Here is a 23,430-nt window from a genome sequence, read left to right on the forward strand (position 1 = left end):
GCTCCACAGATCATGTATTCTGATCATCTAAATAGTTCCATTTTCTATAAGCTGCTTAGCGTCAAAAGGGGGGAAAAAAATTCCTAAACCTGGTTAGCGTAATAACATTGAACGAGGCATCTCTGCCGCTAGCAAATCCACTTCAGGTCCTTGTTTGCGTGACTACCTACCAATCTGATTAACTCAGCCGCAAACTAACCTGATTCGGACTGGAAAACTTGAAGGTTATTAGTTAGGTTCAGATATTTGTGATATCTTAACTGGTTCAAGTAATGGTCAGATATTTGTGGAATTTGCAGTATGTTGGAAGGGTGACATATCTCACTCACACCTTTACGTTCAGAACACGCTTAGCTTTGCTCCACCTACCATGAGAACCGAGTCCAACATCCAAGGGTTTTTAGGGATAGCAATGGATCAAGTTGGGCCAGATTTGGCATAGGTTAAAGGATTGTACGATTGTATAGCCCAAGTCGGTTGAGAAACCTGAACTCACTCATTCACAACCCATTTATGATCGCATTGAAAGTATTAGCCCGTGCTCGATCTATTTATTTTACTTAAATCCAAATAAACTGAGAGAGTTTTAAAAAAAAAACGAAAAAAATAAGAAAATAATCTTCATTCTCTTCTAATATTATTTTATTTTTAATTATTTAGTCCTTTTATGATTATCACTATTCTTGAACTACGCGGATGACTTTGAAAGATTTGCTCAAACTTATATCTAACCTATTTAAAATTGTTGACATTAGCTAATTCATGTCCAATTAAATTATAAAACAATCCTCAGCCAAACCTAGTTTTTTCAAAGTAGATTCAGACAAGTTGGCATGTCCAAGTCAAAAATTGCACTCCTATTATTTTTTTCACACTCACCACTTTGCCCTAGGGATGCAATTGGACCAGGTCAGCGCAAGGCCCACCCGATACTGCCTGCTTCACGAGAAGGTTGGCCAATATTTTTGTGGGATTAGCTGAGATCAACTCACAAACTTTTGGCGAGAATTAAAATTGGGTCAAGCTTGGGCTAGTCTTTTATGAGCCCGATAGCCCAACCCAGCCCGGCCTAAAATCTAAATAGCATGTACATTTATACTTGGCATATTAGTACGGAAAAACATAATATTATAATTATCTGTCGCATAAGCAGTGACACGAGTCATTGAAGAAATTGTCTAAATTATCGATTTAGATTTGGAATTAATTATAAACATCACTATAGAGGGGAAATGAGAGTAACATTTTTTTTCGAATTTTGGTTTGTGAGCAATTTGGATCGGCCCGATTGTTTTTACAATTTAAAATAGACGAGGTGGGATGACCAAGCAACCCTGCTATCGAGGTCTGCTCCGAGCTTGAATAAAAATAATGAAATAAAAAAAATGATGTTAAATTGACGGCTGATGATAAAAAGGCTGTGCGGCTATCATCAATTTAAAAGTCAATTTAATTAATTAATTAATTCCATATACTGATATGGCGGCGGAAAAAAAAAAAGAAATGATGGCAATTACTCTTTAACTCCAATAGCAGACAAAAACAGATTTACAATCAAACCAATATCATTTTAATAATAGGAAAAAGAAATTAGACTAAATAAAACTTCTCCGAACCTCTCTCTTTTTTTTCTCCTGATAATAATAATTGATGATGATGATGGTACATGGTTTTCAGAGCATCTCCCTCCGGGTAGCGTAGCCGTACCTGGACCGCCGGACGTTCTCCCGTCGTTTCTTGTAGACCATGGCTCCCAGTCCCACCGCGGCCGCCGCCGCCAAAACCCCCACCGTGATCCCGGCCTTCTTCCCCCCGCTCATCCCGCCGGAGCTGTCCTCCACCCCGGCCTGCTCGTCGCTCTTTTCGCCGTCCAGGACGACCTCCTCGGCCGGCGCCGGCGCGGGCGCCGGCGATGGGGACGGAGTTGATGGATTCGCCGGGGACGGTGGGGACGTAGGGGGCATCGGCCTTGCCAGGGGCGAGAATGCCGGCGATGGGGCGGCCGGACCCATCGCGGGAGCCGGCGATGGTGGAAGCGACTTGGTGGGCGATGTCGGGGCCGGGATGGGTCCTCCAGGGACAGGCGAGGGTGGGAAGTCGGAAGACGCGAGATACGCCTTCACGGAGATGAGGAGGAGGAGGAGGGAAAGCACTGCCGGTCGCGCCGCCATGGCCGGATCTACGAGTCTAGATCTGGAATTGCTAGTGGAGAAGGAGCAGACCAGATCCGGATCTCTCTGGACTCTGAAGTAGATCGAGGAGAGCGCAGGCGCAACAAATAGGAGGAAAGGTAACGAGGGGGTTGTGGGGGATACGTCGTCCCCTCACCGCCTTTTATGGGTGACAGCTGTTGTTGGGACGGTTGGATCGCCGCCAAACACAAGTTGGACCAGAGAGAGACTTCTCTTTGCCCAGACCGACCGTGTGCTATGGCCTGTGGATCCGGGCCGCCATTTAAAATGATGAACGAATCCTCGCGGATACTGTTCGGGGCTTTTTAACGTGACGAGCAGCAGCATCGTGGGTTAGGGCAAGGTTGGCATTGGTTTGTTTTGGCATCAGCCAACCTTGGCCTATTTTGGTATCAGCGCATTAGATATATCCACTGATGCAATATAACTGAGTCTTCTTTTCTCTATTAATATATATAACCATTATAGAAAGAGAGTTGGACTTGATTACATTTATATAAATCTCTATATAGGTCCAATCAAATCTATATTGGACAATGAATATCCTACATCTCCAAGCCATTAAATGTGATCTATTATTTTTAAACTACTAACATATTAAAAATCATGTAGTTTGGAAACTTTTATCTTATGTATCAAGTATTCAAAAAATATATATAATTTAATGGTAATTAGGCTATCCAATTTTAGATTACTTGATGTAAAACAAAGAGCCTTCAAGTCATATAGATTTTGGTACGTAAACAATATAAAAATAGTAGATCACATCTAATGGTTTGGATTATCGATATAGAACCCTATGGTTCAATCTAGATTTGATTCTACTTGGGTAGATATCCACTTGAGGATAGCCCAATCTAACTCTATATATATATATATCATTTTAGATTCTCTAACGAATTTTTCGAATTCAAATTAAATTTGCATCTCAGTTTCTATAGTATTACTGAAATCTTAACAAATCTCACCATAAGCCAGATTTTTGATATTCATATCACTCTTGATTAAGATAAATCATCCGATATACTTGCAGCAAGCAACAATGACAGCTATATTAACCATTATTTTATTTAAAAATTCAGTCCAGCTAAATAAAAAATGTAAGTCGTGGGATCTTGTGCCAATCAGGCGAGGATACCTAGGTGGCTCGCCCCTCGGTGGCGTGGCCTCAAATAAGGGGACCGTTAGTAACAGTTAGATGCTATTCTTCTCTCAAATGTGCGTATATGTGGATACACACAAAATATTAATTCCAAAAAATGAAAAACGTTCCAATCTAGTTATTTTAGCCGTTATCATGAAGTATCATCCTATGCAGGGGGGGATAGAATTCACAACATATAATTTTTTTTTTTTTACCTTTTCCCATATCATTTGGGCAATTATATATCTGATTCCGGGACCCTCTGACGCACAAATGGACCCGTTCCACCATTAATTGCATTTGAATTATACGTGTCTGAATTTTGCATTCAAATTCAATTAAAAACTACAAACTATGTCTACTTAAACAGGAGATCTCCAAAATATTTTTTTATTATTTCATTGTTTTTTTTTTTTTTGAAAAACAACATGGTCCATGAAGTTAAAACGCTTGTCGCTGGTTTTATTTTATATCAGTATTGGCAAGAACTACCAACTCCAACTCCCGTCTCCACAAACTGCGATCAGGGTTGGTCACGATTCAGGAAGCACTCGTGCCCCATGCCACGACTTTTCTCACGCAGCGAGTACTCACGTACGTCCCACCAAAACCGAAAAGAAGCCATCGTCAAGGAATTGATGCGAGGCCGCACGAGAGAGATATTTAAACCAAGGGATTTAACAACAGCGCGTCCATTCAGCAGAATTTTACAATTCTAAACCGTGGCAGGGGTTGAATCTTTCACACGGAATGATTTACCTCAGCACAAATCTATCATTGGATCGCACAATAGGCGCTCCAAGATCTGTGCAGGCAGAAGATAGAGATGTTGAGAATGCTTTGAAAGCTGTGTGGGGCATGATCCAATTGCCGCAAAAGAAGACCAATCATTCTTTCCTCGAAAGATTACAACCCGCACCCCAAAAGCATATGCTGTCAGCTGCTTACCACTTTCTTATACAACACGGTCAAAAGATCATCCCCCAGCTCAAAGCACAGTAACCAAACCAAATAAATAATATTTTACGGGAAAAAGAAAAGGAAATAGTAGAGTCAAAGGATCAAGTTTTAGCTACATTGATAAACTAGATAGCAAACACACTGAGCTGATTAAAACAAGTTTTAGCTAGTTTAGTGAACAACATGAAATAGATGAAGTTGCATCCGGTCAGCCACTGGTTCAAGGTAGAAGCTTTATTCTTGTGAGCTGCAGTCTAATCTTACAGAGGTATCTTCTTATGCTCAGGACAGTTAAGGGAAAATATAGGCCAACAAGACTCCAGGAACTATATTGCTTCTGAGATGCCTATCCCGAAATAGATTATGAGCTCTCCCAACTTGCTGGATTAGAACAAAAGGTTAACATATGAATGGTTCTACAACTCATCTTTCACATCTGTGCTGGTGCTCTTCTCACTTGCAGGAGCAGATGCATCAGTAGCACTCTCGGTTTTTATTACTAACGCTGGTCTCTGGAGCTTGAAAGGGATTGCAGCGTGCTTTTTGATGAATTTGTAGAATGCCACCACTGTTCGGTCTGTATCAACAGTGATCTATGCAAATCCAGAGAAAAGAAAAATAAATACCGTAATACAGTTGAAAAAAGACAAGGATGTGAATCCATAGTAGATCCCACAACTCAAACATTATATCATTGAACACTGAAAGCCGATGCATAACTAACCGGATCAAAACTCTTGTTCCCTGCTGGAAAGAAGAGCAGTGTAGGGAAACCATCAGCCTGAAACACATAAACAAAAAAAAAAAAAAAAAGAATTCAGCTCCTGAACTCAAAATAGATTATTTATCGAATAAATCATGAATTTAGTAGAGTATTAAATCATCGAAAACTTACAGCAGCTTGCCAAACAAAGGCTAAGAGAAAAAAAAGTACAGGTATGATAGGCATAACATCTACGATAGATAATTTTATTCTGATTAAGTATTAGAACAGTCAAATCAGTTCAGCCAGGCTCGAAAGCCAGACTCCAGTTTCTGAGCCACGAAAAGAAAGATAATTTGACCATGACCATGAAATACACCAAGAAAGTTCATTGATTCAATCAAGTCTAGGCTAGCATAAATCAACGAAATAGGGAATAAAAATTTAAATGATAGTCCACTAACTTGCAACAAGTCAACCCTGCAACCTTAGAATAAGTATAATGCTTGCAGGGCAAAGACATGGAAATCTAAAAACAATTTCTAATAATCCAAGTATCCAGCTTATTATAGTAAATATGAATCAGAAACAAGACCTTGGCCCGAGGGTGTTCGTTTGAGGTTCCATCCATTTTCGCTATGACTAGAGACTCAATCCCACGTACATGTTTGGCAAGCTTGTTATAAGTTGGCTCTAGTGCTTGGCAATGCCCACACCATGGTGCATAGATCTGGTCCAAACCTGAAGATTAGACCATGCTGCAAGTATGGGATGGCTTAATTCATTACTACAGAAAAGTCATTTACCTCAAGAAGAACATCCTTGGATTCATCCAAGACTATCTCATCGAAATTGTTTCCGACAACAATTTTCACATCCCCATCATTCTGTTTAAATACATGACCTATGCTTAGATCAGAGATATAAGGGCAAATATGCAAAAAACAAAGAGAAAATTTTTCAACTTACAGTTTCAGGTACCGGGTCTGATTTATAGAAGGGCTTCAGCTTATCTTCCAAGAAACCCTCCGCAAATTTCTGAAACAAAAGAATTGCATATCAGAAGATAATTCAATATATTTTACTTGAAAGTTCAAATAACATGAACAATTTCAGGAAAACTAATTGCTAATCTTACATAGTAATTTATGCAGATTGTAATCATGAGAAAATCGATATAGATTGTACGAATCATACTAATGTTCAATGCAGATTATCATTGTGTTAAAAATTGATACAGAGTGTCCAAGACATAAGAATGCTCAGGACTACATAATACCTAAACCCACAGAATTACTTCAGTTAGGTAATTATAGCTGAAAGTGACAAAAAAGGAAGGGGAACCAATCATAACCCCACCCCCACCCCAACACCCTCCACCCCAAAAAAAACCCACCAACCATAAAAAGGCAACTAAGAACTGTTGTGAGTCCGCATATTCGCACCAAAGACCTTCAGTCTGGAGTTCTTCTATTTCTTTTACCATCTTTTTTTAATGATAATTGTTCTTATCAAAGAGACATCTGAACAGAATAATCGAGCATAGGTTACAAAAGGTATCAATAAAGCATGCACTCAGACAATGTAACCAACTGTAGTGTCAAGTCCACCAATTTGTTAGCATTGTCAACATGCACAAGACAAACGTAAGCTACAAGCTTTATTCAACTACTTTGGGTTTGACGTGATTTTTGAGCACGTGCAAACTCGTATACTATAACATCCTCTACATCCTAATAATACCCAAGTGATTTCCAATGCTGATGCATTCCTGCTTTGCTTTGGTAATATTTCTTCCTCTGGCACAGACCAAAAAGACCAAGAACTCCAAATTTATAGAAAAGCAGTGAAGAATTCGGTTTATAAGGCACCTAGACACTTCATCAAGCTAAATTGATATCGGTAATATATGATTTTCAGCTAAGAAATCAAATAAGCATGATTTGGGCATGGAATTATCTAATGGGTGCACTTGAGCATATTAGAGACGCATGAAGGGAAACAAAACCTTAACGCTCTCAAGTGTCACTTCACCATCGAGCATGTATTTCTTAGCATCTTCATTTCCTGTATATGCCAAAACCTGTCAAAATTGAATGATTACAGAATTGATAAGTCCACAATTACATTGTTTAGGTTTCATCTCTTCAACAAGACGAACAAAGTTTTCAGTAAAGACAATGCTCACTAATCTATAATGCATACATAGTTGAGAGAGAGAAAAAAAAAGAGGACTTACTTGCGGACCATATCCAGTCACTCCGAAGTAATCCGAAACTGGTTTACCAACATCCTCATCATCCCTCTCCACATATACAAAGATGAGCTGCAACAAATATATGAAACGTTAAGAGCTAAGCTCCATAGAACAAACAGCATTTGGCATAGACAACAATCCTACAAAATGGCATCAAAGCCCTCACCCCAATACACACAAACAAAAGAAAAGGAAAACTTAACTGAAAAGGATGAGCAGGAATGCAAAAACACATTATAGACAATAAAATAATATCACAAATGGGCCAGGTATTTGTTTCTTATATTTGGAAAAAATGAATAAAAAAGTCTGCAAAGTAAGACATACTATATGCAGCAAACTGGAGGGCATCCGAACTTCATTCATTTCAATTGGGCATAGGTTCTCATAAGAAAAGTAAACCTCAATCAGCTAGACATGGATCTTCATCCTTAAAAACAATTAAAAAAATAAAAAACCAATTCTAAAAGAAATGCTTCTCTTATATCCTACCACAAAGGTATCTGTTTAACTACACAAAATTGATTTTGTACATGTCCTCCCAGATATGCAAACCACTACGTAGCAACCTTGCAGCAGACAAATGCTTCAATTGAGGTAAGAAACTGCTTTAGCTCCAGTAGAAGGATTAAAACAATAGATACCTCAAAAAAAGGATAGAAAATATGCCAAACTAAAGCAAACAAATGCTCACCGTCCAAAAAATTATCAGACAGCTAGTCTCAACAAAACACTGTGCAGGAATATTTAACACTTACCTTTCCCTTGAACAGCTTTGCTGCCTCTTGGAAGGCTGGCATGACTTTCTCAGTATCATTTGACACAGCAAAGAGCAAAATCTATCAAAATACAAGAGAGAGGAGAATGACATCAGAAAATTGAAATCTTGGTACACAAAATTTTTTATTAAATAATAACACATCAACATCATGCCAGCATGACCTACCTGTTTTTTAATTGGATTATCAAAAATAAGTGGAGCAGTTTCTCTGGTAAATGCGTTAACCAGAGGAAGCTTATTCGCAAAAACAAAATCAACAATAGCTGTCTTAGTAAACTGACCATCTGCATAAAGTAAAATGAGGAACCACCTTTAGGCATTATGCCAACATTTATTTTTTTCAGAAATCAGAACAATTACGATAACCATACCAAAGTAGGACAGTTTTTCTGCCTCCTTCTTCAGCAACACCAAAGAAGGACGTTTAGCTTCGGGATTGATATGAAAAAGTTTTGCAACATCAGGGCTAACAGTTTGGTAAAAGTTGGCATCATCTTCAAGTTTGGAAGCAGCGGCAAGCTCCTGACTATCAGCACCCTACAGTAATCCAAAAGGAGATGAACACTAATCTTAGACTTTGAAGAGAGCTGACTGTTTAAAATTCAACGTTTTGTGATGCTATATCAAGTTCAGCAAGATGTTATGGTGCGCCATGATATGTCAAGTCTTTTATAAGGGACATATATCTAACCTTCCAAACAATTCTTAGTTCAAGTTCCAGCAACTAAACGTCAATTACAAAAATTCCAAATAGAGTCAAATATAAATTCAGTAGATTTCTTTTGCCTGAAAAATATAACTAAATCATAGGCGAGTCCTGAATCTTCATTTATTAAATTTCTACAATAATATGTAATGAGTTGCAGCAGGCCAAAGAAATAAGTAAGCAATTACCACAAGCGAGTTGAGAAAGCCCAAAACAACTTTATTCTCAGCAGTCAGAATCTTCTCTGCTTCTTCAACTGTTGTTATGTTCTGGATTCCAGGTCCAATCTTCTTCTTGATCCAGGTTACAATAGCATCTCTGCAAAGGAAATAAAACACAGAGCACTCAGCAGATATGATAAATTATCATTTACATTCAAAATCTTCTCTCCTTTGTCCTTTATGCAGGTATTTTCTGGGACAGTATTACATTAGAGTTTCTCTTTTTGATACAATGGAAGCAATATAAGTACCCCCAACGTTTTTAGCCAGAGATCTATGATCTTGAGATCCACAAAACTAGCTACGAAATTAAATAATTCTTTCAAGCCACAGAGCCAGATTCACAAATCCAAAAAATTCCACAAAACCCCTAAACCCTAGAAAAAGAAAAAAAAATCCTTTTCAAGGCGAGAACGAGGAAAACGATGAAAGAAGGGAAAAGAAATTAGAGGATGAAAATTAATATAAAAAATCAAATCAAATCAGGTCCAATCAGAACAGATCGAGCAAGAGGGGATCGTCGGATCTGAGGGAGAGACAAAGTCTTTACTTGGTCCGCTGGCCGGGGTAGTCCTTGTGGACGCCGTCGACGAAGAAGTACACGGTGGGGAAGCCCTGAACCTCGAACTTCTGAGCGAGCTCGTTCTCCTCAGTGGCGTCCACCTTGGCAAGCGCCACGTCCTCCCCACGGAGTGCCGTCGCTGCGGCCGCGTACTCCGGCGCCAGGGCCTTGCAGTGGCCGCACCACGGCGCGTAGAACTCCACCATCACGTGCCGGCGCTTCCCCACGAAGTCGCTGAAATTGGCATCCGTGAGCACCACTACGTCCGTCTCGTCGATCGCCGGCAGGCCATCATGGTCCGAGTCGGCGAATCCCTCGTGGTCCTGTCCCTCATCATCGTCGGCCTCGTCTCCGGTATATTCTGGGAAGGCGTCATCGGATCCGGGGAAGCCGTGATCGCCGACGTCGTCTTCGTCTTCCTCGAGGAAGCTGAGGTCTTCCTCAAGGTCGAGATCGGCGCCGCTTTTGGCGGACACGCCATGGACGAAAAGGAGAGCTGTGATTGCTAGGGCGAGGAGAAGAACCCGAGACGATGCCATCTCTTTCTTTTCCCTGAGAGCGGAGAGTGAGAGGGGGGTATTTCAAGGGAGGAAGGCGGAAGGGACGTGGGGGCACAGAGTGCAGGATGTACTATATTGATACATCGGTACGTGGCAAATTTTCGTTGGCTTTGCAAATCTGACTTTGTGCAATTTAGGATCGCAGTATGCAATGTACACGTCATGTTGCATGCGTGGCGATAAGTCATTGGACATGCGCGGTAGAGATGAAGACTCGGACCATTCGTGGATGGACGCGTGGCATTTGGGTGGTGTTGTGTCCAGAATGCGGAATAAACGCGGACTTGATGATAGTGGAGTTGGACCTTCTGTGGTACAATGGACGGTCTACGATGGGCGCAGCGAGTGCAAATCTTGCCAACTTTTGCACTCCGTATGGCAGCGAGGGCAAATCCGAATCAAAATTCAAAATTCAGATCCAAATTCCAATGGGTCCCACAAATCGAGGCTTCCGGTCCCGACGGGGATTTGGAGCGAGCGGCAGATGTCTAATTTTGGAGGGTTGGTTTGTATCTTTCGCACAAAAGAACGGTTGATTTTTTTTTTCCGCAACATCTACCATTCAAATCCTATATTGCACATCTTTTAAAGCACTTAATTTTTTTTTTTTTATCCATCTGTATAGATTTTTAAATAGCCATTGTACAATCCAATAATTGGCATTGTGAAAGAAGACGAATTATTTTTTTACATGACATATACAACCCGAACCTATTATAGGGGACATGAAGGTGAACTTTGGTTGGATGCCTTGCCACCTTAAGTAAGGGGTAGGGATTGGATTCCCCATGATACTTGTGCCATATTGGCATGCATTTATCTCATAATTATATACTGAAAAGATCTTGAATGATTTACAGCCTCAAAAAAAATTCAAATTACACTTCATAATTAGTATTTGTTTGGATGAAGTTTCGGATTGTTATAAATAGTATCATAATGAATCTAGCTCATAATCTATATGGATTAAGAGACATGAGTCCTTTTGAAGTTGAGTATAAGCCGATATATTCTGTTTATGATTGAATTGGATTGGAAATAGATTAATAGCATGGTGAGAATGGCCCGGTTTAAACAAGGGAGGTATAAGAATTCGTGTAGGTTTGTATTTAGTCCCAAAGTAAAGCTTCGGCCCTTGCTTGCTTATTACATTAAGTCCCAGTTCTATGAGCAGTGGTTCAATCTGCTTGGGACCTAAAGCTCCAGATTGGGTGGGTTGTGGTGGGATGTGAATAACCTCTCTAGTCTCTGGGGAAAAAAAGGGGGAAATATGAAATGAAGAGATAAGATTGGCCTCCAACAATGTCCATGCAAAGGAAACAAAATGCATTTTGGGAGATAATTTCTGGTACATTAGGATTGCTTCCAAGCTGTTTGGTTGATTGGTTCATGAAGATCATCTGGCCTACTCGCAACAAGTTTTAGCCCCCTTACTGATCATGAAGATCCTCAACAAGTTTTAGCCACCTACTGCTCATGAAGATCATCTGTGTCCTCTTCTTGTCCCATCTCTAGTAATAACAGTTCTTCTAGGATGCTACAATAGTTATGACCATGCAATGGGCTGCTTACATTCATTTTGGGACCATCATTCGTTATGTGTGCTTTGGTTTCAAATTCTTCTCGGTTCTTATTAAAACCTATATAAAGAAAAATCTACCTAAACGATAAAAACAAATAGGGCTCGTTTACTGATCTACCCTCCAAGCCCCTTTTAGCTCCTCCTGGGTTCTCCTCTCTTCACCTCCTGGCAACCGAATCAAAGGCTTCATGTCATAAAGACATATTAGCTAAGCATCCAGACGAGCCCTAAAGGTTAAAATAAGTTTTGTCTGAGCTATTGCGGTGGAGCTTGGGGCATATGGAGCCCTTTTTGGGTGGTTGGCCACCCTCGCAGGGAGAAAATATTCCAAATTCCAAGGCAAACAATACTAAATACCGGATCACAGCACAAGAACTTCCATGTGATCTTGCATCGTTCAGCAAATTGCTTAAGGAGTACGGAATCCTTGGTCAGCTCCAATGTTGCAATCTGCTCAATGCTTGCAAAGGTCCAAAATTCCAGTTCACTGAGTGTCACGTAGTGTTAAAATAAAAGCACACAATCAGCCGAATCTGGCCGGTCCACAACGTATCTTTTGGCATGATTGTATACAAATAAGCATAGAGGCACGGGTATTGTCCATGTAATTAGAAATCACGAGTCCAAAATAATTGAGGCAGGAGGACGGTGCACTTTCGAGTCATCTATTCTGAAGAACTCATGATCGCATGGGAGGATATCTCCTATACGAGGCGAGTTCTAGAGGCTCGATGTATCATTCTAGAGGAAGACTCAGTGCAGATGGTTGAGTGGATTCTACAGAAGGGGTCGGAGGCTTTCGCCCATCCGTTTTTAGAGGACATCCGGCTGTTACTGTTTGAGTGTGATGTCTTTCAAGCTATTCATGTGTTTCGAAAGGTAAACGGAGCTGCTGACTTTGTTGCCTCTTTTGTTGCTCATCATTCTGAAAAGACCTTATAGACCCGATGCGTACCATGTCCCTCCACCGTTGTGGAGTATTTTGTATTTTAATTTAGTTGGACATGCTCATGGGGGGTTAGTATGAGCTGCCGGTAAATAAAAAAAAAGAAAAAGAAAAGAAAAAACATATTTATTCCAGCCTAGAGTAACGCTGACAATTTCATTTCCAGCACTCGGGCAATTGCGTTTTCGCTGTCATGCTTATGCTTTTACGGTGCAGCAGACTGATACTTGGGTGAGTTAGCATCCATAATGGCTGCATATATTCATAAGCCACTCTTCAATTGGATTTTCACATTATGTCAGCTTTACCCCTGTTATTGAGCATTTTTTTTCCAGACATGAGAAATATATTTCATACTGAAAAATGGTGCTGAATGATCCACTTTTGCTGCACTGAAAAAACTGTAGTCTTCAAATGATTGGCTTTAAAATATCGATAGCTATCTTACAAATAGCAGAGACCATACAGGACATATTAAACTGTACACATATATGAGCTCCCAAAAGCTGGGTCTTTTCCATTCACCCCAACATGAACAAACTTATCCCATCAATTTTAGAGGGATTTTCTTCACCTATGTTCCAACGCCAATCTATTTGATGCTTAGGCCTCGTTTGATAGAGCAGTCAGCAGTAGAGCTTTTTGGAATAGAACTTTTATAAAAAAATTATTTGCTATTTAATAACTATATTTTTAAAGTACTGTGAAATTTTAATATATTTGGTAAACAAACTGAAAAATAACTTTTGGTATAACAAAATAACCATATAGGATATTGCATAGTATTATACAATAGAACATAATAAAATATAATATATATTAATACATAAATATATGATATAGTATAATATTACTGTAATATGATATAATATTATTATAATATAGTAATATAATATTGTATACTATAACATAATAATATAACATAATTTGATATTATATAATATAACATATCAATATATTATGATATAATATTATATTATATTATATTATATTTGTAGTATGATATAATAATAATAAAAGTATAAAATATTATAATTATTACCATATATATTAATATTATCATTTTATGTAATTATAATATTTTGTTATGGGTATTTTTGTCTAAAAAAAATATAAATTAAAACAACTTTCCGACACATACTAAAATTGCTTTTCAGAAGAAATTCCATTTTGAAGCTTCTCAAGAAGCTATTTTAGCTTTCTAGCAAAGCTAAAATAGTTTTTCGATTTTTTTATCAAACACTCTTATTCCATCCAAAAGTACTTTTGAAGGGTTAGAAAGTGCTTTCTAGCCTACCAAAAGCTCTGCCAAAAGAAGCCTTAGTCTCTTTGAATTCATTTCTTCCGGTTCCCCATCTAGTTTCCTTTTCTTTTCTCATCTTTCTACCCTATTAACTTGTATTTCTTGTAACCTTTTGCTGCTCCAATGTGATGGATTTCTTATATAAAGTAGTTACAATTTAATTAGCATTTTCGCTCGCATTGCTTTCAAGTTTTGTCAGAAAAAATGGAGCAGTTGAAAGCTCATAATCTTTCTAGCCATATCGATAAATTTGGATGCATGCCTATCGACACTAAGCACAGATGAGAGACAAAATGTATTTCTTATTATAAAAACAAAAATTTCTAATACACCAGAGCTGTGTTTGGTTGCTAAATAGTTAACCATCCCTGGGATAATTTTAGTCACCGGTGCTCACCTATTAACCAGCTAACCAGTGAATATAAGTTGTTTGTTGTTTGGTTGGTATTCTCTATCCACCAGTAATGCTGTCTTGTTAAAAAAATAATAATAATAACAATAATAATAAAAGGTTGGTAATAAAGAAACGGTAAGAAATATCATTAAGGTAGAGAAATAGGGGCTGGAAGGGCTGAAGGTGCGGTTGAAGTACTTACTTATTTGACCCTCCCCCAAAAATAACTTTTAACGTGATTATCTATCTTTTTGGCCCATCGACTGGATAAAATTATTCATGCTTTTGGGCATTGTATTTAGCTGATTAGTTAGAAAATCTTATGTTAGCCACTTCCTAACCAGCATGCAAACATAGCCTAGGATTTTAGGGACTCTCAAATCCCAGATGAACATCTGATGTTCGCTGCTTTAAAACCGGTTCCAGTTCCAGCAGTCGCATATATCCTTCTCATTTTTCATGACGCCTTCTGTCCGGTGGCCATGAGAATATGAGGTCCAAGATTCAGGTTTCTGCAGCCTGCTGTTCCTGAACTTAAAAGACCTAGAGAATATTGAAAGAGGCTGGTTCTTCATTCCCTCAATCTGATATCAAACATTGCGGCCTCTTGCTGATGCTAATTGCAACCTCTGAAATCTCTGCACAGCAGTTTTGGCCTTTTATCAGCAGCATCCCTGCAATAATCCTGCTATGTTTTCCGAGCCAGAATCAAGACATGGCACTAACAGCATGCATTCCGAAGTGAGTCTTTCTCAAAACAGATTGAACTTAAACACATGAATTTTTATATCCAGCAATTAATCAAATTAACATTCACGCCATGAATTTAGAGACCATTGGTACCGTGTCAGCCTGGCATGAAACTATACCAGTGCAGGTGCTGCGATGCCGAAACCATCCATATCGGTGCGTTCCCAGAGTAACAATGCATATATATACTTCATAGAGGTGGCAATTAGCATGTTCATGTCGGATCGGGTTGAGATCACACATCATGGTTCATAGACCCGAATCGAACCCAATCCGCCATGGTCAATAGTGACCAACTTAGACCCAACCCACAGCCAACCTGTTGGCCCTCCATTTTGTGGTCCAAGCCCATCTAATTTGGTCATTGGCAGGCATTTGTCATGGTATGGATGGATTATTATTTTCATCATAATATCATCATCATCAATTTCATGACCGTAGTCAATAATTTTTTTTTGTCAAAATCTTATTAACGGTCTCAGCTCTATCTCCATCTCTCCATCTAAAGATATATATGGAATTTCGTACTAATCTAGACAATCTCTGTTGAAGCAAGTGGGACTTCTGTGCATTCAGCAGATGGTTTTCTTGATCAGCTTGCCAAGAAGCACTTTCGGATCTACTTGTCAAGAAACTCCGTAAACCACAACGTCGCAAGCAAAAACCATATAGATAATGAACGACATGGCAAACACTTCCAGAATCATAACTCATTTTACTTGGAGGGCGATGGTTTTAGCCGCGATCAAACAACTTCAACAAGATCTTGACCATAAAAAAAAGAAAAAAAAGGGGAAAAATAACCAATCTATGATAAATTTATCTGAAATAATAATCGAGCATACTAATTTAAGCCAAGAATTGATCAAATATCTAACTCCAATTACCTCAATTTTCACTGTTGGCTCGCTCAATGAAAAGAAGAAAATCGGGCAAATAAAATTTTTTCATTTTTTGCATGAACACCCTTCTAAATATCGGATTTTGCATGAATATCCTTCCAAAATTGATATTTACATGTATATCCTCATAAAACTCTATTATTGTACAAATGCCCCTAAGATAACGATTGTTCTAACGGTGTTAAGAAAAATCATATTTATATTAATTAAAAATAAAATAAATTTTTGAAATTATGCTATTGTCTCTGTCTTTTTTTCTTGCCATCGGGATTGCGATCGCGATCCCTTATAAATCTTTCTGTTTGCACGTCTACCCATTAAAAATATTTTAGTTATTTTAATTGAAAATCGTTAATTTTTTAACGACGTTAGATGGCATGGTATATATGTAAAAACAAGAATTAAAAAAAAAATAGAATAGCAAAACAAGTGTTTTAAGAGGGTATACATGCAAATATCAATTTTAGAAGGGTATGCATGCAACATTCGATATTTAGGAGGGTATTCATGCAGAAAAAAATCTAAAATTTATAAGTGGAGAGCTCTACCTCTACAGCGGGTAAGAGATCATTACCGTTCAATCGCTAGCGGATGGGCTGTGATCACCAACAGATCGGAGCCATCCATGTTCCATCATCTCAAGTGCATCGCACGTGCTAAACACCAGACTCATACGGGACGTTTCAATCGAAACCCTAATAAAATGACCGCCGTCGCCTCGCCGAATTGGAGTTTCGCCTGCTCGAGTCGGCCGTGACGGAGATAGGAGAGAGGAGGAAGGGGATAAGAGCGTTTGGTGGATCGAAACCTTAGTCCTGCAACCATGGTAATGGCCTTTCCATCTCTCTCGCTCTGGTATTCGATCGAGTTCTTTTGATATGCAACGGTAGCTTTCCTATCCGTGATGTGTATTATTTTAACTATAGTTTGTTATGAGCGCACGCAAGTCATCCCTGGAATTAACAGAGACTCAAAGAAACTAATTTGTTGAAATATTGCGAATGAGTTTTTCCGTTGTTTTTTGATGCAGTTTCTTGGTCGGTAGTGCCATTTTTGTTTACGTATCTGCCGTTAGGTTAATATTTTCGATTAATTTCGTTTAGGTTTTCGCTAAGCGATTGAAAGTCTCGTTGTTTGATGGGAAATCAGATTTTTAGTTCCTATAACCATAATTATCAAAGCCTTCGCCTAAGTATTTGGAGTCAGTTTTGTGAATCCCCAATCTCTGTTGCAGATCATTCCAGTGAAGGGCTACACTTGGTTTTACTCTAAGCTTTACAAATTTTCCTAAATTTTTTTAGCTCATTATGAAATAATATAATTACGCAGGCAATTTGAAACTAGTATCTATATGTGCATGTGCTAAATATTTCTTTTTATTCTCTCTGCTTTATGGTTGTAATGTTCTTTAAGTTAATATTTATCATTCTTTTGGGGTTATTTCAACATTTATATTTACATATATACATACATCACACACATGTATGCATATCTGTACACGCATGTTATGATGGCTGTGTTCCTTTATTTAGGCATGAATGCTAGAGCTTATTAGGCCTCTTATTCTTCTCTTGTTTTGTAATGAAGGCCCAAAGGTATATAAACATGTACTTAGTTTGTTTTCATTTCTCTGACAAGATTCAAGGATTTTGAAGGTATTCGACACTTTCTCCATTGCTCAATATTGACACTTTCTTGTCTAAAGTTTCATAATTCACATCATGTTTCTGACATGCAGTCTCTTAAGAAACTGGATCTTTTGTAATGCGTTCCATTGTCATAACTACAATTATCTTCACGTTCTGAGTACATTATATTGATCAACTGATAATACTTGCTCGATTTTTGTGATAACAATGATATGGTAACTAGTTCATGTTCTGCCTCATGTGGTGTTGGTCAAATTCTGTGTGAATCTGTTCATTGATGTGGTGGTCTTCTGAAACAAAATTCAACTGCCGATTCTCTATTGAGAAAAACGTTGCTTGAATTAAACTGTTTTGTTCTTTCTATCAAAAGCAATCACTGCAATGGAGCTTCCTTGAACCATCTTGAACAAATTGTTTACATGAATTGACTAGATGGCTTTAGTTTGCTTAGTCAGTTGCCCCTCATTTGTATTATACTTTTCTTTGTAACACAAACAAATTGACGATTAGACCCACAATGCAAGTAGAAGAGGTGGTAGATTTTTGCAACGAATTTTTGTGGGTAGATGTGGTAAAAGTGAAGTATGGGAAATGTAAAATGCTTAAGAAGTTATGGATGGGGGACAGTTGCTTTCTTGCTGACAGAATTAACCCTGAGTGACCAGTGCAAGTATGTTCATTTCTTGAATAAGGGAGGAAGGTGGACGGGGAGGGAGGGGTGGAATCTGTGTGTGTATGTGGCGTTTCATCTCTTTCATGTCTGCAATCCAGAGTAAAAAGTAGTTGCATGCTTTTTCTTATCCCAATGAAACTATGCGTGCAGCACTGATTATTATGTCAGTTATCAATTGTGTTTCATTATTATGAGTTGATACTGTGCTTTTAGTCAGGTGCTAAATATGCTTGATTTTTAAGTTTGTCTATATTAACTATGGATTCGTTAGACTTTCAGAAGACACTGTATATCTGGTCAGGGAAAATTTTAAATGCTCTTTGAGGGTGTGCCAAGTGATGATATACTTACTTTCTGGGTTATATTGGAGTTTCATATTAGTATTTTTAAGTCAAATTGCAAGAAGCACTTTTCTTCTAACAATAAGATGTCTGTTCCTTGTCTTACAGGTAAACGTTCCAAAAACAAAGAAGACTTATTGCAAGAACAAGCAATGCCAAAAGCACACCCTTCACAAGGTTACCCAGTATAAAAAGGGTAAGGATAGTCTATCTGCTCAAGGAAAGCGGCGTTATGATCGCAAACAGTCTGGTTATGGTGGGCAGACAAAGCCTGTTTTCCACAAGAAGGTACTCCTCCTTAGTCCTTATCTATTTTTGTGCTTGCAGATTGCTAAAGAATTGCAATTTCAGTATAGTATTTGCCTCACTATCATGCATAGCATACTTGGCTACCATTAGGAGCAGAGACAGGATCTCCATGTGGGGGCAAAGGAGGGGCACAGTTTGTTTATAATGCAATGAACAATGCGCAATTAAATTGCAAAAATGCTGCAACTTAATGTGTCATTTCCAATCATTGTGATGTGGATTACTTGAAGAAAGATCTAGTACTAGACTAGAAGTTTTTCAAAAAAAAATCTGGACATTCTCTCTAAATTTATTGTTCATTTTCTAAACATCTACTAGTTTTTGACTTCTGCATGGCCAAGCGCAAAAAGAGAGGAAAAGGCAGCTATGCCAGCTGCCCGCTTCTTCTTAGAGAGGGAGAGGGAGAGGGAGAGGGAGAGAGAGGATGCTGGCAGTCTTTGCTCCACCAGTAAAGTGAAAGAAAGAGAAAGAGAGGGATCATTCACAGAGTTTTCCTCCTAATAGATCCATATATCTTGAGAGGGTTATGGACAAGATGGGCTTCAAAGTGGTTCAAGTGGTGAAGTTCTAGGTGTTAGACATGAGCCAACAAGAGAGCCTCCAACAAACCCAGCACCTGAAAATGAGAGTTGGTATTGATGTCATAACCAGCTGTGAGTTAGTCATTTTTGGGTTCCTTTTAACTGTTTTGAGAGAGAGAGAGAGAGAGAGAGAGAGAGAGAGAGCAAATAAATGGCTTCTATCCTGAGATGGGATAGGAGAGAGAAGGGAGGGGGGAGCAAATAAATCCTCTCTTTTTGCAGGCCATCTTCTTCGATGCAAACCCCCCCCTGCCCCTGGCTACTATTGCATTCTGTTTCACTTTGCCTGATGTAGATTCCTAGCTTTGCAGTACTGAAAGGCACTAATTAGTGTTCTGGAACATTGTTGAATTGCCGCATATTGATTTATATTTGATGGTTTAGATTGTTTGCATGATGCATTGTTTTTCGTTGCCCTTCTACATATGGAGCAAAACAGGAATTTATATTCATCGTGAAAATTTCATTAAACAGGCAAAAACAACTAAGAAAATCGTGTTAAAGCTTCAGTGCCAGAGTTGCAAGCATTATTCGCAGCACGCTATAAAGGTATTTTTTGCCATTAGTTTATTATTTTGGTTCTGATCTGTGGCCATTTATGTTCTTTTCTGAACTTTGTGGGATTTGTTCTGCAGAGATGCAAACATTTTGAAATTGGTGGAGACAAGAAGGGGAAGGGAACATCTCTCTTCTAGTTGGTTATCTGGACTCGGTAGAACAAGCATATGTTGTTCTAAGGGAAAATTTGATCCAGACCCACTAAGTTGTCACTTTCTATTTGTTATGATTTTTCAATGTTGTTGAAGTTTCACCGGTCAGCATTCAACTTCGCAAGACTTTGCATGTCATATGCTTAACTAAACAGGCTTTTGGAGGAATATAACCTGCAAAGAAAATTTGTTTCAATGAAATTTGTTCTTTGTGTTGGATGCGTGCCCGCATGGAATTAAAGATTCAGAATATCTATCTACCTGTGTGCAACCACCGTTGCTCACAATCTGAGTACTACCAATCAAAACCCACCATCTGTGGTTGGTCTCGCGGAGGAGCATAACCTGAATTTGGCGGGTAACCTTGATTGCCTGCTGGGGTGCGCAGACCTTTTCCAGCGAAGTTTACAGCTCTCTCCTGTTCGGATACGGATAGCAACAGCCATGGATCTCCATCACTGGTGATGGAAGACATAAAGATGGACAAGAAGAAAAAGTAAAAGCTAAAAAAAAATATAATTTTCATGATTTTGTCACTATTATATTAATATAATAGTAACATCTTTTCTTATTTTTATATATAAATCCAGCTAAAGACTGTTAAATTTTTGCGTCCGAAATACTTGCATAATCACCAAAGAGTCTTCAACCCTGCCTACTTCTCTAGCCGCTGGTTTCCCTTCACCAGAACAATTTGGTTTCTCGTTTCAAGTTAGCTCGTCTCAAGCAGACTTGTGAAAGGGAAATAGACCAATATGAAACCGGGGGTTTAACTGTGATATTTAATTGAGAAGAGAGACATGGGATTAGCTAACGTTTTTTCAGCAAAATTGTCCTTTACAAAGATAGTTTTTATTTTGAACATTTGATACATCTGTCTTTAATTCTAACAAGTGCCTTGTTTCAAATCACTGCGAAAGGCCGCAACTGAACCATTCATCTACCCTTGGCTAGACCAGAAAACAAAAACTTTAGATTGTCCCTTTCTTGCTTTGGGATATATGTAGATAGATAAATAATGAATTTTAGAGTGATTTGAGATCTCTGTAGTGGACGATCCAACGGTTGCCGGGCACCGAGGAAGGCGTATCCTTCCCTGGAGCAAAGGGACACTAGCCATGTTCGGAAATATCTAAAATAGAAATAATACATCGACGGGCTGGAAGAGCACGAGCAATTTGTTGATCCTTGTTAATCGAATCCTACAAGTTAATTACATGGCAAATTTAAGGGGAGACTAATAAAGATATTTCATCATTATCCCATGCTCTTTAATTCGGTCCTCGGGGAGAAGCCTCCTATAATATTAATTTATGTTTGTTATATTTTAAGGTGGATATAAAAGGTTGATGCCTCACTGCCACTAAATTCTATGCGAGACAGGAATATGGTTTTTTACGTTGCTTAAATTTGTTTTGTATATCCGATGAGTATTTGACATTAATATGTCAAAGATATTCTTTTAAGATAATTCTCTTATCTTTATATTTAAAAGTCATGAAATTACAATTTCCCTTGGTTTTACAATTATATATGTATGTATGTATGTATTAAAATTGCTATGTAAATTTTATTTAAAATTTATTTTGAATTTTAGATAAATTAAGGCTCTCTTGAGGAGAGCTTTTGGAGGGTCAAAAAGTACTTTCTAGCCCTCCTACAGTACTTTTAGATAAAAAAGGATATTTGGTAAAAAATTTGGAAAGCTGTTTTAGCCTTTTCAGAAAGCAAAAAATAGCTTATTGGAAGAAGCTCCATTTTGGAGCTTTCCACAAAAGCTGTTTTAAGTTTTGTCGAAAAGCTATTTTTTTTTACCAAAACAACCATAATAAAATATAACAATTACATACTTTGTCCCTTTATAAATCTAAAAATCTACTGTAGCCCTAACAAAGAACCCTAACCATGGATCAGACTCCCATCCGTGCAAGAAAAGATATTCTTATTTCCTATTATTATTTTATAGCTTTATCATTGTATTATACTATAAATATAATATTATATTATATTATATTATATCAAAATACATTAATATGTTATGTTAAATAATTTAATATTATGTTATATTATAAAAAATTAATGTATGCTAATAATTATAATATTTTGTACCTTTATTATTATATTATACTAAAAATATAATATTATATTATATTATATCATGATACATTGATATGTTATGTTACATAATTTAATATTATATTAAATTATTATGCTATAGTATGCAATGTTATATTATTATATTATAATAATATTTTATTATATTACAGTAATATTATACTATATTATATATTTATATATTAATATATGTTATATTTTATTATGCTCTGTTGTATAATACTATACAATATTCTTTATGGTAATTTTATCATACAAAAGTACTTTCTCAATTTATTTATCAAACACATGTTAAAATACTACAGCACTTTAAAAATATAGTTATCAAAGAGCAAACAACTTTTTATAAAAGCTCTACTTCAGAAAGCTCTACTTTTAATAGTTCTACTGCCAACAACAGCAGAGCCTAATTCTTTTATTATTGAACACGTACTTGATGGTATGTACAATTCTGAGTTGTTTTCCCTCGCTTCAATTCTTGATTATGAGAGCCCCGGTTGCGTGAGCTTTGACTCGGATACTCCGCGGCCTGGGCTCTAGAATGGGTGGGAAGGGACGGGTATGGATAATGGATCGGAACGGCTATAGCCCATTTTGGTGTCAAAAACTCGAAACCAAACAACCTTTGTTAAGTTTAGCGAAAAATTCCAAAGGCGGTTGTGTTTGATGAGAAGGAAAATCCAATGGACGGGAAAAAGAGTTTTTTTCTTTTGGGGAGGGGGGGGGGTTACAGAAGTGGCTGATCTACTAAGATCTAAGAACAGAGTACCCCCTGCATCAGTGAATCAGGGAAGGAGGAAACTCTGCAGACCGCAAAACATCCAAGAAAGCTTGGGATTCTAACATGATTAGTGGGCCCAACTTGAGCCCGTTTAACCCAACAGGAAAGCTCCAACTTGGGCCGGGTTCAACTTCACTTCTATTTAGCTGGGCTTCACTTGCAACTGGAAATTTAGGGTCAACTCAAATACGACCAGTCGAAACACCGGTTAAGTTGAGCTGAGTTTATATGAATTTTTTAATTCAAAAATCCTAACTTGGTCTCAAGAGCCGACTCGGTTTAGATTTTTTGAACTTGGGCTAAAAATG

General features: G+C 38.0%; 3 protein-coding genes across 3 annotated transcripts; 1 reads left to right on the top strand and 2 right to left on the bottom strand.

The window, feature by feature from the left end:
• Positions 1–1,491: 1,491 nt before the first annotated feature.
• On the bottom strand, positions 1,492–2,466 carry LOC108511361 (vegetative cell wall protein gp1-like). Its single transcript, XM_017843147.3, has one exon. It carries the CDS (start codon positions 2,169–2,171, stop codon positions 1,674–1,676), a length of 498 nt encoding a protein of 165 aa, XP_017698636.1. The 5' UTR covers positions 2,172–2,466; the 3' UTR covers positions 1,492–1,673.
• Positions 2,467–4,335: 1,869 nt separating this feature from the next.
• Positions 4,336–10,093, bottom strand: LOC103708404 (protein disulfide isomerase-like 1-4). The gene is made up of 12 exons (XM_008793311.3): positions 9,515–10,093; positions 8,932–9,061; positions 8,409–8,574; positions 8,203–8,321; positions 8,015–8,095; positions 7,239–7,325; positions 7,008–7,082; positions 5,969–6,037; positions 5,806–5,886; positions 5,595–5,729; positions 5,021–5,077; positions 4,336–4,889 (listed from the first exon to the last, which is right to left on the bottom strand). Exons 1-12 carry the CDS (start codon positions 10,063–10,065, stop codon positions 4,713–4,715), a joined length of 1,728 nt encoding a protein of 575 aa, XP_008791533.1. The 5' UTR covers positions 10,066–10,093; the 3' UTR covers positions 4,336–4,712.
• Positions 10,094–16,643: 6,550 nt separating this feature from the next.
• On the top strand, positions 16,644–20,445 carry LOC103708405 (60S ribosomal protein L44-like). The gene is made up of 4 exons (XM_008793312.3): positions 16,644–16,789; positions 18,735–18,914; positions 19,991–20,065; positions 20,152–20,445. Exons 1-4 carry the CDS (start codon positions 16,787–16,789, stop codon positions 20,209–20,211), a joined length of 318 nt encoding a protein of 105 aa, XP_008791534.1. The 5' UTR covers positions 16,644–16,786; the 3' UTR covers positions 20,212–20,445.
• The last annotated feature ends 2,985 nt before the right edge of the window (positions 20,446–23,430 follow it).

This window comes from Phoenix dactylifera, chromosome 2, assembly GCF_009389715.1.
Source record: "Phoenix dactylifera cultivar Barhee BC4 chromosome 2, palm_55x_up_171113_PBpolish2nd_filt_p, whole genome shotgun sequence".
Classification (NCBI taxonomy): domain Eukaryota; kingdom Viridiplantae; phylum Streptophyta; class Magnoliopsida; order Arecales; family Arecaceae; genus Phoenix; species Phoenix dactylifera.

Coding starts and splice junctions, on each gene's coding strand:
- LOC103708405 (XM_008793312.3), top strand. Junction 18,915..19,990: donor AGCCTGTTTTCCACAAGAAG/GTACTCCTCCTT, acceptor TTCATTAAACAG/GCAAAAACAACTAAGAAAAT. Junction 20,066..20,151: donor ATTCGCAGCACGCTATAAAG/GTATTTTTTGCC, acceptor TTTGTTCTGCAG/AGATGCAAACATTTTGAAAT.
- LOC108511361 (XM_017843147.3), bottom strand. CDS start 2,171: ATGGCGGCGCGACCGGCAGTGCTTTCCCTCCTCCTCCTCCTCATCTCC.
- LOC103708404 (XM_008793311.3), bottom strand. CDS start 10,065: ATGGCATCGTCTCGGGTTCTTCTCCTCGCCCTAGCAATCACAGCTCTC. Junction 7,326..8,014: donor CAAAGCTGTTCAAGGGAAAG/GTAAGTGTTAAA, acceptor TATTTGTTGCAG/CTCATCTTTGTATATGTGGA. Junction 4,890..5,020: donor GGAACAAGAGTTTTGATCCG/GTTAGTTATGCA, acceptor GGATTTGCATAG/ATCACTGTTGATACAGACCG.